The sequence below is a fragment of the Danaus plexippus genome, chromosome 30 (genome assembly GCF_018135715.1).
Source record: "Danaus plexippus chromosome 30, MEX_DaPlex, whole genome shotgun sequence".
Lineage (NCBI taxonomy): Eukaryota > Metazoa > Arthropoda > Insecta > Lepidoptera > Nymphalidae > Danaus > Danaus plexippus.
This window is the reverse complement of record NC_083557.1, coordinates 1608941-1624386: the sequence shown is the minus strand read 5'-3', so window position 1 is coordinate 1624386 and position 15446 is coordinate 1608941. Positions and strand designations below refer to the sequence as shown.

At 33.4% G+C, this 15446-nt stretch overlaps 1 protein-coding gene across 2 annotated transcripts; it reads right to left on the bottom strand.

The window, feature by feature from the left end:
- Positions 1-3223: 3223 nt before the first annotated feature.
- LOC116776612 (IQ and AAA domain-containing protein 1-like) lies at positions 3224-14548 on the bottom strand. Of its 2 annotated transcripts, XM_061525684.1 has the most exons (21): positions 14207-14548; positions 13736-13911; positions 13407-13509; positions 12738-12851; positions 12432-12501; positions 12263-12332; positions 12073-12198; positions 11514-11628; positions 11009-11157; positions 10579-10729; positions 9475-9642; positions 8976-9133; positions 8470-8620; positions 8070-8179; positions 7623-7786; positions 7145-7293; positions 6642-6741; positions 6385-6508; positions 5853-5972; positions 5032-5110; positions 3224-3466 (listed from the first exon to the last, which is right to left on the bottom strand). In XM_061525684.1, the coding sequence occupies exons 1-21, from the start codon at positions 14330-14332 to the stop codon at positions 3338-3340; spliced, it is 2652 nt and encodes an 883-aa protein (XP_061381668.1). In that variant the 5' UTR covers positions 14333-14548; the 3' UTR covers positions 3224-3337. The 2 variants fall into 2 exon arrangements, 1 of the variants encoding a protein (XP_061381668.1); XR_009753317.1 differs by lacking the exons at positions 6385-6508; positions 6642-6741 and having other exon boundaries at positions 3455-3466.
- Between the last annotated feature and the right edge of the window lie 898 nt (positions 14549-15446).

Below are 15446 nucleotides of genomic sequence, written 5' to 3'. Positions count from 1 at the left end.
TTTTTTATATGAAAGGAATCGTATATTTATACCCTAACATATGAATTTAAATGAAAAAAAAAAATAACGAAATCAAAATCAAAAAATTCTAAATCCACCACGAATTTCTCGAAACTGACTTAATCTTATCAGTTACAATACAATTTTTTTTATAAATAAATTCAATTAAAAATCAATCACGTCTCACACAACCGACCATAAACATGATAATTGTTATTGTAATGCTACATTCCGCCTTTATAACATCGTTTTGCTTGCACTTGGTGAACCAAAACAAGAAAAGTGTATTTTCACTTCTTCGATTATAATTTTCCATTAATCAATTAAACACGAAACGTATAATTTTGGTATTGACGTAATAAAATTTCATTCAATACTAAAATCAATTCCTTTTCAATTTACTTTACTTGTATTTTTGTAGGCATAGCGTACATTTTTAAGTTTATATTTTTAAAAAATTCAAGAGAGAAAGAGGAGCGTGGATGGTGGAGGTGAGCGTTTGACGCGCGTTAGATAGGGGACCCTTAAACCTACACCTGGGTCGCAAGTCCCGGGCACTGTTGAAGCTCCTCTCCCTGCAACGCGATGGACTATGTCTACAAAAAAAAGTGATTCAATAGTTTGCAGTACAAAAAATATCTAGCCAATTCAATTTAAGTATAATATTTTTTTGACTATCTATATAAAAAGAAATAGAAGTATCATAGAAAAAAGATTTAGAAAATATATTATTGAAATACGTGTTTATATAATAAAATTAAAACGAGGCTAAATATATATATAAGTAAGTATAAGTAAGTATAAATTTCATTAGTTTTGACCAATTTTTTCTATAACAGTCAAAACTGTACCAAAATTAAGGAAGCGAACTTTGATATCCAAAATTAAAAAAAATAATACGTGATGAGATTATTAATTTTACTAAATTTAACAAAAACTAAGAATAAAATAAAATAATTATTTTAATTAATTTCTTTTTTTAAATCCAGTTCAGTTATTTTGTTTCTAAAATATTCAAAGTTTTTAATTTAATAATTTAAATAAATACAATATTTCACATCGAAAGACAGAAGTAATATCTTTTAGTCGAAGAATTTTGGAGAATTAAGAGGTAGTTAGTATATTTAAAAGGTCTTAGCTTTATCATTGAATTGTTTTGTTTGTATGTTTGTAAATTTTTTGCGTTCGTCATTGAAGTTGCCTCAAATACAAACAGAGTTGTTATTTACGAAATCTTAGTTCCTTAACTTTTAGTTACCCATAACTTTTTTATTATTCTTCCTTCTGCCTTTATATAAATTTACTTCGTCATCTGTAATCTGATCACTTGCCCTTTGTTCTCTCATGTACTAATCATTCACACATACACACATACACACATGCACACTCCATCTATCTTTTCTCTGGCTTTCCTCTACCTTGCTACCCACCAAACTCATTACTCATAACTATTTTGAACCCATTCGTATCTTCTCGTCACATAACAAGCGCTAATCTGGGAAATCGCTTGTCTATCAAATTATTGCCACTGATGGCACTTTCAGACTGCGTCTTACATAAAATACCCTCTGATGGAAACAAATTTTGCTACAATCATCGGACCATTATTCCCAGAATTGTATTTGTAACAAGTTAACATTTATAAACCGGCATTAATGAATAGTTGTCGCTTTCTATAAAATAGGAGACGCTTTTCAGTTCTAATATAATAGGAATGGTGAAAATCAATAACAATTTACAAAAATTCCAACATCCATAACTCCTAATCATCAATTATGTTGCCTGTTTTAAGATGGTTTCTTTTGCTATGGAATACTTTAAAGACAAAAGCATTAAACCGTTTTGTCCAAATAATTTAAAGAATAGATTTTTTTATTTCAAAGGCCACAAACGTGCAGATTGCCTACTTGATGGACGGTAGTCACCCTCGCCCATGGACATCTGCAACATAAGGGATGTTGCGGATGCATTACCTATCTTGATTGTGGAAGAGGGAGTGGCGAAGGTAGGAAAAGAGAGAGGGCAACCGGCTCTGTCACTCATCGGATGCAGCCATTAAAGACTACTTTCTTAACCACAGCTGGGCTCTACCACTTACGAGATTTTTTTGTGTAATGAAGTGTGTAGTTAACTGCAGCCAACTAGCGTTACTACTCCACCCTCCGCGCAATTCCCAACTCCGGATTTTAATTGTAATACAAGTGTTACTAAAGGTATCAAAAAGCATCGACAACATTGCCTCCCTTAGAATCTATGCAAAAATCTCTTATAACGCCAACAGCACCAGAAAGATCATTTCATTATTTTTGCATTTATAAATATATTACTGTCATCTATCTCCGTTCATTTGCGTGTAAATCTTATTAATCAATAAAAATAAAACCTGTTTAGATTAATCGATTTATTTGCTTACTGCGTACCCTAAAAATCTGAAAACGTTTGTTATTGATGTGTCTGTTTCAGTCGCTAAAACAATTAAGAGGATTTGCATACAGTTTTATCATTTTCAGTTCAGTAACAGCATGTCCTCGGAAAATTTTGCCAATATATAACATAATAGTTTTTAATGATGTAGACGTACTTATACATATTATTGCACTACAAATTTACTTGCTATTAATTAAAAACAAGTATGCAGGATGCAATATAACAAGAGCCTGGAAAAGTTACAATGCAGAACTAAATACACGACTAAAGAAATTTCAAAATTTCTGCGGTACTAACAATACAGGGTGGCATACCATAGCTTTTTTTACAAAATACGTAATATCAGATTGAACTCCTGCAATAGTAATTATTTATTTATTTTATTTATGCAGTAGTTTTGTCGAGTGGAGATTTTACCGCCATCTATGTAGGCGTTAAGGTTCAACTAGTTGCAGACTCAATTTTACTTGTGGCTGCGGCCAAGAAGCAGGCTGTACCACCTAGCATTATGTCTTAAAGAGATTGTTATGAGTAGTAATCAGTTACCACACGCGTACGTCTAGCCGCACGTACACAAAAACCGTGCCAAAGTCTGCCGAACTTTTACAGCGTTCGACGGTAGTTGTGAGGTTTATTTTTGTTACGGAATTTCTTGATTCGGCCGCCACGCTCCAAGCCCGCGATAAAATCTATGCAATAGCTTGAAACTGGAATAGAAAGACAGTATCATCTGTCGGAAAAATCTGCAATTACTGTCAGTTGGGAAAGCATACAAGAATAATTTACTTTAATTTCTCATTGAGTTTTATTAGTCTCACATAAGATATGTTACAGTTATGTACAATATAGCTGGTTTTACACAGATTCTATGGAGATATTTATGCATATTTAAAAAAAAATTGTACTCCAATCATTTCTTCTTTTCTTTTTCCAATTTCTTATAAACAACAGCCCTGTATCTGTTAATAATTTCAAAATCCTCTCTCTCTTTGCTTAGAGGGGAATTTTCAATGAAGAACTGCACATATTCTTGGTATTCCTAGAATTGTAGAACTTATGATAGCATAATTCAATATCTATATCAATATGATAGTTAGTTAGTATAATATTGAACTCCAAGCTAAGGGTCTTAAGGAATTCTAGAATACGCAATTATTCCAGTTTTGTACCAACCTAAGTATAGGGTTTTCCAATAGGGACGCTTGAACTTTGACAGCTGATTGCGGCCATGTTGTTTGAGTGACAGCTGTCAAATGCAGTGTGTTATATTCATTCCGTCCTCCCAAACCACCATGGCAGGTTACAGTGTCGAGCAGCACGTGCAAATCATAAAATTGTTTTATGAAAATGGGTCTTCAGTTCGAGCAACGTTCCGCGCACTTCGCCCGTTTTACGGTCGCGATGATCGTCCTGCCGAGTCGACTATCCGTCGATTGGTGGACAAATTCGAGTCAACCGGGTCAGTTAACAATCAGCCGGTTCCCGTGCGTCAACGTAACGCGAGATCTGCCGAGAATATCGCCGCTGTGCGCGACAGTGTCCTCGAAAACCCGCGGCAGTCAATTCCGCGTCGCGCACAGGAACTCGGCCTTTCGCAGACGACAACTTGGCGAATTTTGCGTTGTGACTTGAGCCTGCACCCGTACAAGATCCAGCTGACCCAAGAGCTCAAGGTTAATGACCATAGACAGCGCCGTGTGTTCGCTGACTGGGCATTAGAGCAGTTGGAAGTTGACGCCGATTTTGGCAAAAAAATCATCTTCAGCGACGAGGCGCATTTTTGGATGAATGGCTATGTCAACAAGCAAAATTGCCGTATTTGGGACGAGACCAATCCACACGAGGTTCACCAAGTGGCAATGCACCCGCAGAAAGTGACTGTTTGGTGCGGATTTTGGGCCGGAGGCGTGATTGGTCCGTATTTTTTCGAAAACGATAATGGTGTGGCCGTCACCGTCAATGGTGAGCGATACCGGTCGATGATAACCAACTTCTTTTGGCCTGAAATCGAGAATATGGATCTGGACAACATGTGGTTTCAACAGGACGGCGCTACGTGCCACACAGCACACGCTACGATGGAAGTTCTGCACGAGCAATTTCTGGACATGGTCATCTCGCACGGAGGCGACGTGAACTGGCCACCGAGATCGTGCGATTTGACCCCGCTGGACTTTTTCTTGTGGGGTTTTCTTAAGTCGCAGGTCTATGCCAACAAGCCGCAAACGACCGATGCCCTCAAAGTCAACATACGCCACGCCATCGATTAAATACAGCCCGATTTGTGCGCCAGAGTCATCGAAAATTGGACCTTTCGTGTGCGCGCCACCAACCGAAGCCGTGGCGGTCATTTGAATGATGTCATATTCCATACATAATGGGGTTGATAGACCTTCCAAATAAAAAATTTAGCAAATATCTTTCCTACATGTATTTTTTTTTGCATTTCAAAGATCAAGCGCCCTTAATCGAAAACCCTATACAAAATAACATCGACATTGTTTAAGTAACATTTACGTGTTTGAATGACAAATAAATTTAAATAAATAGTTAAGATATAAAGAAGATAAATTAACTGAGCCTTATAAAGGAAAGAAGACTTACTTCTAACGTTACAGCTTCCACATTCATGTCAAACAGTGGTGGGAGAAATTCTGCTGGCGATAATGGATTTATATTTAACCTAGACAGGGAAAACTTTGTTTATCAAATTACAAAGAGAATTGTTTGGAAAGTTATAATAAAATAAAGCTAAAGTTAACTAAAATCAGCGACTCAAAAAGGAAATTTCAGGACAATTGTATACATATTTGTAAATTAATATCAAAAAGACGCTACGTGCAAACAACTAGTTTTTACAGGCAGCGTCGCAGTCACAAAAAAGGTTTTAGGTCAAAAAATATCCTACATCGTTCTAGATATGGGACTAACTAAAACTAATATTTTTGGGATATACTACGCGTGCTTTTTTTTTGCTTAAATTACATACTCCCGACGTTTCGTTTACTTTTTGCCACGGTTGCTGAAAAGTAACCGAAACGTCGGCAGTATGTAGTTTTAACAAAAAATAAAGCATGGGACTAAGTAGATAACAAAATTATCCACATAAGTATGGTAACATTGGTTGCAACTCTTCGAGGAAACATATTTTTTCATATTTATTTATGTTTAAATAAACACTAAAAAAACGATACAAATACTAGTGGAAATAATTATATTAAGCCAATATAAAAGTACAGGCTAGATTCTAGGTCTCGTATTTTAAATGCAAAGCCAAACGTACTTTTTTATTTAGTCGATAGTGTGTGATAGCTAAAAGAATAAATAAATAAGATGAAAATGAACTAGTTTTGGCATTTTTCTTTGTGCTAATTAACATCTATTTTATCTGTATAAATAAATTCTACTGGATATGTTTATATTACCTAACAATTCTCTCTGCGGTCATAACTTTATCGAACAACTGAAGTATGATACCAAATCCATAACCTTGAAGCACTTGAGCGAGAGCCTGAACGCAATAGTCTCGAGGCATGCTGCGGATTCTATAAGAATTAAATTAATTTTTAAGCCTAAAAACTCTGTGTTTTTTGTTATTAAAGTATTATTTAAATGAAACTAATATATTTTCGGATATACTACGCGGATTTTATTATTTTAAAACTACATAATCCCGACGTTTCGGTTGCTTTTCAGCAACCGTGATCAAGGTTGCGGTTGATCATCTAGGAACTGTAATCATACGACATTTGACTCTCCTGTAAATCTATATTTTTTGGACAACTTTAGCACGCTACATTGTTAAGTATAATATAAATAAAATCACTCATTTAAATAAAATGTAGTGAGGTGCCTCACAATATTATTAACCAAGTAAAAGGCAACCAAGTATTCTACCCAAATTTTCTATATAAAACACAAAAAAATCTAGTACATGAAAATATATTAACATATTACTTTTGAAAACTCTCATAGAAGAACGTCCTCAGAGAGTTGTAATCCGTTCTCGGTATTAGTATAGTTTCATTAAATAATATCATCATTGGTTTTGTTGGAGCGACGAATGGATTTGAACATGTCGCTGAAATAATAACTCCTCTTTAAACGCGCGTAAAATTAATTCATAAGCAATCGATTGTTATGTTATATTTAGGTTTAGGCTTTTTTTATTATATTATCCAATAGAAAAACTTATTTATATTTGTGTTTCTTACCCAAAAATATTATTTTGTCCTCTTGCAATATTTGTTTTATCATTTTAGTCAACGGCGTCTTTAAAACCTTCGCTTGCAATGCTCTCTCTTCTGGCGGTATCTAAAGCGAATTTAGTACGGAATTCTCAGTTAAATATGTTTAAAAACTAAATTTTTCATCAAAATTTTCAATTTATCTCAAAGGTACGGTTATCTTTGTATAATCACAAGAAATACCATGTTCGTACTGAATATATAGTCTACGTATGAACTAAATCCAAATTGTTTTTTGATATTCGTAATGTCATTGTCATTTCTGACATTTAAATAAAACAAAGATTTTCGCATGTAACAATATAAGTTTCGGTTCCTTTCAGCAACTGTGACGCAATGAAAATGACTTACGATCTCGTCTGTCCGTCATAAAATAATAAAAAGATGCGTAGTATATCCGAAAACGGATACACGAAAAAGTCTTAGGTATCATTATTTCTGAAATTAGTTTAATATCAAAAATCCCTTACTTTCTTGCTGAAAACCCTTTCTATATTCTTCATATATATAACGCTTGGTTGAAAAATTTTCGCAGCCAAAACCACTTCGGCTAGAACTTTCGCGGGTTTGTCAACAACAGCGCTGAACACTTCCGGTGTTATATCAATTTTAATTGCATCTAAAAATTAAAAATAATATTTTTTTAATTTAAGAATTAAAACAAAGGTCCTATACGTTTAATATATTTGTTTCAAGTTAACTACTCGTATATAATATTTGTAAAGTAGTGTTTCAATACGTTCAACTATATGTCTACACTCAAAATAGATGTACAGTATTAATATCACAGCGAAAAAAGTCGTAACTGTAAGTGTTAAGTCAATTTAAAGTCTAACTATGGGCTGTTTCACACGATCAGACTATACTATTCAGAACTAATATGTTAAAACGTAAACAGCATATTACTTTAATAACATTATTATCGAGATATAATTTCTGGACACTCACTAAGCTCACCGCAAATAGTGTCAACCATAAATGCTTTCCCATTCCTCTCCGGACCAAGTAACATGACAGCTTTATTGCGGACAGCACCGGGTTCGATTCCCGAGCCAAAAACACATGACATAACCAACCGACGCCTAACATCACCAAATCCGGGTGACGGAAATCTAATAACATTATCGGTCAAAGTAAATTAATAATTCAATTTTACATTTTAAAGCAATTAATAATAAAAACTACTAATATTAAGACGCAATTAAATTGTTAGCATCCGATATTTTTGTGAATATTGAAGAAAAACTTATTTATGCCAGTTTATTTGACATATATATTTAATTATGAAAAGGTTTACCTAAATTTAAAATTGTTGCGTTCAAATGTGTCTCAAAATTAAAAATGCAAACGGAAATCTTTATCGCGATATAGTTGATTTTATAATTTTTTTATTACGTTGCGTCCGGGTCTTTGATATTCATTTCGTACGCCGCATACTTAAAGTCACCAATAATATCCTTGATTTTGGCTGTAGGTTTGGATATTATACCCAAGTCGAATATGGTCTGTAAAGTTTATGTAGCGTATTAGTTCCAAAAGTTTGGATGTCTTCCAGTTAAATCATAATATATTCGACAGCTGATAATAAAATAAAAACATATTGAGGAAATCTTTGTTTGTGATAAAGTGTTTTACAGGAAATTCTCAGATTAGTAGAGCACATCAGCAGAATGTTGTGTTACGCTCTAAACCTTTTTTTGACATGCAGTCCAATACCTGGCCTGTTGTGAACACAGTGATTTTTTTGCCTTATCTAAGAGTCAGATAAAAAAGACTTGCTGAAATAGTATGCAACCTTCATACTATCCAATACAGCATCGTTTAATTTTAATGACTTCGGAAGAGGTGTAGATTTAGGTTTTTTTCTTGGTCTCATTTTCGGGTACTGCCAGCCGACGCTCTTAAACATTTCCTGTTGCGCCTTTATAAGCAGCTTCAGATCCAATCTTAAAGTATATGTGACCGAAATTGAATACAATCATAATTGGGCTTGTAAAAAAAATCTATCAAAATCAAATTGCAAGTCCACAATAAAATTTGACTATCTAACTAATCTCGTAATAGACAATATGTATTTGATTGGTTTATAAAACAGAAAACCAGTAATCGTATGCATATCCTGAGAGATATTCCATAATATATTTGAACAAGCCATACTTGGTAACGTGGTGGACTAAGGTAGAAATCTTTTAGTATTTAAATTCGCTTAGTAAAATAATGAACCCATTCTTAGTCTTTGAAGATATAACTAAATACATAGCACTATTTTCGTTATTGCTTATTTTTCTATTAGAAAAATACCTCATCAGCTCATCGACATATCTTCTACATTCTTCGTGCAACTGACACATAAGTTCCTCAGTCAAAATACTTTGCATGAATCCGTAAATACTTTTTGGACATTCCTCGGGTGAAAATTTATCATATATTGACCAAGCTGCTCTGTATTTTTGAAGAGCCTATGAGTAATGTTAATGAATATTTTTTAACAAAAAAGAAGTATAAAAAAATAAGGTAAATATAGTGTTAATAGTAACTGTTTAGAAATTAATTATTTTAGATACCTTCTATGAAACAAAATTATGGAATAATTTTGTTAGCGTCTTTAACGTTTAAGAAAAAAGCTCTTTAAAGCCTTAAATAAAAAAAAGTTTGAAGAAATTCAATATTACAAAAGGTTTTTCCCAGTTCATTAACAAGAGGTGCTAACTCGTGCAAAAAAAATGCACTGTATGTTGCAACCCAGAACACATCGTCATTAACAATCATTCATAAGACTGTTAATTTTTAACCACGTCACCTCTCCCACTTGTCCAGTGACTTCAGAAGGCTTGGGCTGATAACCAGGGTCAGACAACGGGTTCAATCTCATCCTAAACAGCTGTTCTGCTTCCCTCTGCTTCGCTTCCTTTGCAGCCGCCTCTTTGAGTAACGCGTCAGCTTTCGCTTGCTTCATCTCAGCTTTTAGCTGGTGAAAGAGTTGTTATTCCCACTTAAAATAAACGAATTTTAGGTCTTAACAGTTATAATGATGGTGATTGTAATTGCATTTTGGAAAAATGTAAGAACGTTTATTCTTAGAAGCAGAAGGTCATGGAAGGAATAGGGTTAAATCCTGATTACCTTTGAGGATATTCTTAATACGAAACCCACCAATCCATATTGGAATAATTACGTTTCCACAATTTCTAAACTAAAAATATGTTTAACCTACCTATTGGAGCGAATACCTTATGCAATTTACGTAATTAATAATTATAGATAGTTAAAATTGTGAGGTGTCCCCTGTATAACCTGCGTAGCCACCTGTTCAAGAGCTGTCACAATAATGAGTGTGGGTTGGTATAAATAGAGGCGAGGGTACAAATTAAATCCATTATCACTCGAGTCGTCGCCACGCGGACGTCTTCGAAATAAAGGATTCGGCAGACCGTCCTCGGAGTTACTTTCAATAGTTTAAGGGCCTGACGATAATCAAGAACATAGGCATTCGTGACGTCAGTAACGCTGACGTTATGCTTTTTAAAAATCACAGTTTCTATATATCCGACACACCAATGATAGTATTAATAATCATTTTTTGGCCTATTCTCAAATTTTTCTGCATGTCACGACATCCAAAAATTTGATATTTACAAACCTCTATGACAATTAAATAAAATATTTTGTAAAGACTTAATATTCGTCAAAAAGTAAATACGGAAAGAGGGGCTAGTTAATTTGGTTATATTAGTTCAGAATATTCTTATCACCAGCCAACGACTATATTATTGGACTATAAAATAAAGAAGCAATTAAAAATAGCTTATACACCCGCTTCATATTATATTTTTATTTGCAAATATTTTTTTTATATTGAATTAGGTTAACGTCTATTTAACAACAAACAGTTATTTGACATTACCTGTTCCTTGGTCTTTCCTTTCATAGTGTTAGCATAGTCCTCGTCTTCTTTCAACTTCTCAGCGATGGTTGGGTAATTCCCTTTAACCACCAACATGGTTCCGCCTTCAGCTTCGTATGGATAGTCAGGAAAGAAACCGTAACCGTAATACCTTGCAAGAAAACATATCCATGGATATAATGCTTTCTAAGTAAAAACTTAATCTATTTCAAAAAAATGTTATCAGTATTAAACAAATAAAAAATGTGAAAGAGCAAATATTGACCTATCAGCTCATCCACATGTTGTTCACATTGTTGTCCATAACTGTGTAATTTTGAATCATTTTTGATTTGAGTATTTTATATAACAAACAGGATTGAACGGTTGGTTCTGCTTTAAAATGTAACGGAAATGAAAACATTCAAGAAATGGCTGTATCACTAGTTACCACTCCAAAAACCAAGCTCTCACGTGATCTGTTATATCATCGATCTGATCCTCCTTCTTATAGACTATTAATCTCATTTTCTCTCTGTCCAGTTCTTCTAAATATATCTCCCGACATTTCTCCTTTATGTTACGTTTTCTTTCATACATCTAAATCAATTTGCCAAAAAAAAATATTAATAAATTATAAGAAAATAATATATTACACTACAGAGAGCCCATTTATGTCTGTAGCACTAGGGATATAAATGGGTAGGTTCGTTTGATTTAACGTTTTATTATAACCAATACTGATATATATTTTACTGAATATATATTTTAAGGTTGATTTCCGACGAAAAACCCGAAACATAAAATCACCTTCAGTCACAGTTTCCTTACAATAGATAGAACCGGATAAGGATATAGTTCAGTTGCCAAAACGATGTCAACAGAATAACCCAAGTATAAAAATCATTACTACCTTCATGTGACTCAAAAAAATAATGAAATAGTAAATTACCCACTTTATTATTCTCCTCCTCAAAGCTCATTTTCTTTTTGAAAGGATCTGGTATCAAACCCAGTAGTATGTCTCTTTTAATATCGGCAACTCTTTTTCGTTTAATTTCCATGTACCTCCTTAAAGAAATACAGAAACATTATATAAGTGAAAGTGAGTGGAGAGTTCCAAAGCGCAAGAACTCAAAAGTTATTTTTCTTTAAGATTTTATTACTTTATATTTTTAAAACCGTACAGTGACTATAGTGACATCTATATCCTTGACACTAGACTTATATTGTTTTACTTCACACTAAATGTTTCACGTTTCTCATTCGATAATTACGTAATTACTACAACATGCGAAGATTTGGAAGAGAAAAACTGCTAACGCCCCGTATGTTGTGTGATATTGCAAGGAAATTGGCTATATATCCAAGTCTCAATCAACAATATAACTTTTTCATGACCGAATGGATGATATGTACGCGTGCTTCTCGATCAAAATACAGCTATACTAGGATCGTATTCACAAAGCCTTATACTCGTTTCTGTCTATATAATGACATAAACTTTTAAAGTACCTGTAAACTTTTTGAACTAATAAAGCAGCCTTAATTTTTATTTCTAATGGAGCTTCTTTGATATTTTCATTAAAATAAAGCCTTCGTCTATTGCATTTAGCTCTGAAGTCCTCAATAAAGAATTGCCTGGAAATTAATTATCTTTAAAAACAAACTCTAGTCCCATGTTCTAAACAATTAATATTTTTACCTGAATCTCTCTTGTTTTTGTATTATAACAGCTTGGATAAAATCCTCAGAGAGGATAATAGAACTGTCCTCTGGAAATATGAGAGAAATTATAAGGATATAGTAATTTAAAACTTTTTTTTTGTTGGTATTAACGTATTAAGATACGTAGAAAGCAGGGTTATATTTACTTTGGACTAAATGTTGGACCTCTGATATAACGGGAACAGCGTCTTCAATAACATCCTCGTCTTTATTTATCTAGAAAATTTATTTGTGCTAAATATTAGATCTCGTTATAGAATAATGCAATCATACTCATCTATTAACATTATTCACTGTTCACCCAATTTTATTTATAATTTTCGATGCCTACCCTCAAAAAATGCAATAATTTTTTGATACGTTAAAAAAAACACAATTAAATACTCTGTTATATACTCTTTTCAATGGTTTTAGATCTTAAATTAATTCTTATAAGGTATGAAAAGAATTACATCCGAAGTTATTGTATGTAATTTTCTCCATTCTGCATCCGCCCACATTCTTTGCAGTAACTGTTCGACGCTGTCTTCTCGACTTTCCAGTGGAAAGTGGTATGGAACCACAATCTGGACGTAAGACAAAGCTCATTAGTAAACATAATTATTAAATATATAATATGAGTTTAGCTAGAGATAATTTAAGACTGAAAGGTTTCTTTGTTGATTTATATTTATTACGAAATCAATGAAATATTTATGTTTACTGACATCTATATCTATATACATATATAAAAGAAATTGGTGTTGGTTACACTATTTATAACTCAAGAACAGCTGTAGTGATATGGTTGAAAATTGGTGGGGAGACAGCTTAGAACCAGGAGACGGACATAGGATATTTAATTCTGTTCGATCGAAAAAGAAAAAAAAACCTTATAAATTCCAATACATGGTTCTTTATGACCTCTAGGGCGGAATTGAGTTCACCTAGTCAGCTATACATATTTTACTAATTCCGAAATTAACGCAGACGAAGTCGCGGACAAAAACTAGTATATAAATATATTTGTTCAATAAAGCAGTTGTAGAATCAATAGGATGTAAGACTTAAATTTTGTTTCGTATTCAGACTAGATGAAGAAAACTAGTTTAGTTATGGGCTCAACTAGTTAAGTTCAATACCTGAATATCAAATGGAGTTTTTTTGGAGGTTACAAGAGCGTCGTCCACGTAAATGTAATCATTAACAATTATATGCACTAATTCGTTCCTTAATTCATATAATCTGGAAGTTAAATTAAATTTGTATGACCGTTAACGTAAATAAAGTTAAATTATTTGTGTTAGTTTTATATTTGTTCAAATATCCGAATGTCCCGAAATATTTGTTTCAGTTTTATATATGATATTTAATGATATTAATATTACAAACTGTCGATAAAAAATATTTGCTCATATACTATAGCTAGCCTTTCATTAGAAGCTATAACAAATTCGCAACATTAACATACCTTTTCATTAAAATACTGACAATCTCCAATATAAACGGTGCCCTCTGTAACTGTACACTGTTCAAATATGAGTCATACATCCGGTTGATGACGTCACAATACTCTGCATAAAGCCGACCAAGCACTTCCGGTGGTACGCTACGCTCTTTTAGATATAGACCCTTAGCTGCTTTCTCCTACATATCGTGTAATAATGAATTAACTAAGCAAAATAAACTAACAAAGATTGTATAAGCAAAAATGTGTAAGAAAATGAGGGTCCAATGTTTATTCCTGTGTGTGACGAAAAATTATATAATATGCAAAGGGATTGTGGGATTAGTGTGAAGGTGGAATGTTCATTACGGCTTCCACACTCTTGTTGTAGCCTACACAAACTTTCTGTGAGAGACTCGCATTGCTTTCAAGGGCTAGTCTTCCAGAACATACATACTCGTAATTTCAGATACTTTAATGCAATTTATAAGGTACCTGTAAGTCCTTGTCATCATTCAAGATCTCTTCCGCTGTTTTTAGTAAGTGCAACCACTTTTTATGCGCTTCCGCCGCTGTAGTTAAACGCGTAGGTACTTTTAGAAACGGCATTGTTGCTAACATTCGTTTTCATGGACGGATTCGTTACATTTCGAAACTATCAATCTATTATTTTTGTAGACTTTATTATTGAAGGTCATACGTTATGAGATTCTTAGTGTACAGAATCCGATTACTTATCTGAATATTAAACATAAAATTTTGATTCCAACCAAATAATATATATATTTATTAACAAAAATTTGGATAATTTATCCCATGAGTGACAATAATTTTGACGTTGTCTTATCTAATATGTGCAAAAAGGAGAATTGTCAGACACCATTGACATTCTTTATAATATTCTATGCAGATTCAGTTATTTACCTGAATGTTATTAAAACTATTTTGTAACAAATAAAAACCCCAGTTACCAAATAAAATATAAACAGATAGGTGTAGCAAAAAAATATTTTTCACAATAAATGATGTAACTTAGTCTAGATAAACTAATTTAGATTGTCTAGAGATTCTCACATAACCAAAAGATTGGAGATTTAACGCTTAGGATCTTATTAATTATCTTGACTACTCACTACTTGCAGCTGAACTTCTGTAGGATGTATATTTTCTGCTACCTATAGATATCTCCATAAGAAGAATAGATTGCGTTACGTCATTGTTTTTGCAGGAGTAATGTGTACACTTGACTTTTGAAACCCCCCAGGCTATTGTGGCTACCAGCAAAGTCATCTGGAGGGAGATCATTCTACATCCTGCACGTGTGCGAAAAGAAAAACTACGACGTGAATATCTATCCAGATAAGTATCGGATACACAACAGAGGGAGATGCTATTGTAAAAGCGTACCTTTTTAGACAATCCAGAATCTGCTTCTTATATGCTCGATCACATTTTTAAGCAAAGACGTAATAGCTAGAGGTCTGTAATTCGATGATTCGGTAGTATTATCCTTTTTGGAGATCGGGTGAACTAAAGCCACATGAAAATAATAAATAAAATAAGAAACACTTGCTTTAATTATACAAAGAACAGGTTCATACCTACATAGAGTACTAATTTCACCTCTGAATTCTGATCCAGTGCCCCATAGTAAAAACTTCTTTTATTTGACTCCATACAAAGTCGGGGAGTTCCTACTGTTAATAATCCCATACTCACATACGATCTAAACCCT

Bases quoted from the DNA above. Each gene is read 5' to 3' on its own strand.
- LOC116776612 (XM_061525684.1), bottom strand. From the start codon at position 14,332: ATGTTAGCAACAATGCCGTTTCTAAAAGTACCTACGCGTTTAACTACA. The intron at 13,510-13,735 runs GTATGTTAATGT...TTTAACTTCCAG, and splicing joins GTCAGTATTTTAATGAAAAG to ATTATATGAATTAAGGAACG. The intron at 12,333-12,431 runs GTAAATATAACC...TCATATTTCCAG, and splicing joins GGTCCAACATTTAGTCCAAA to AGGACAGTTCTATTATCCTC.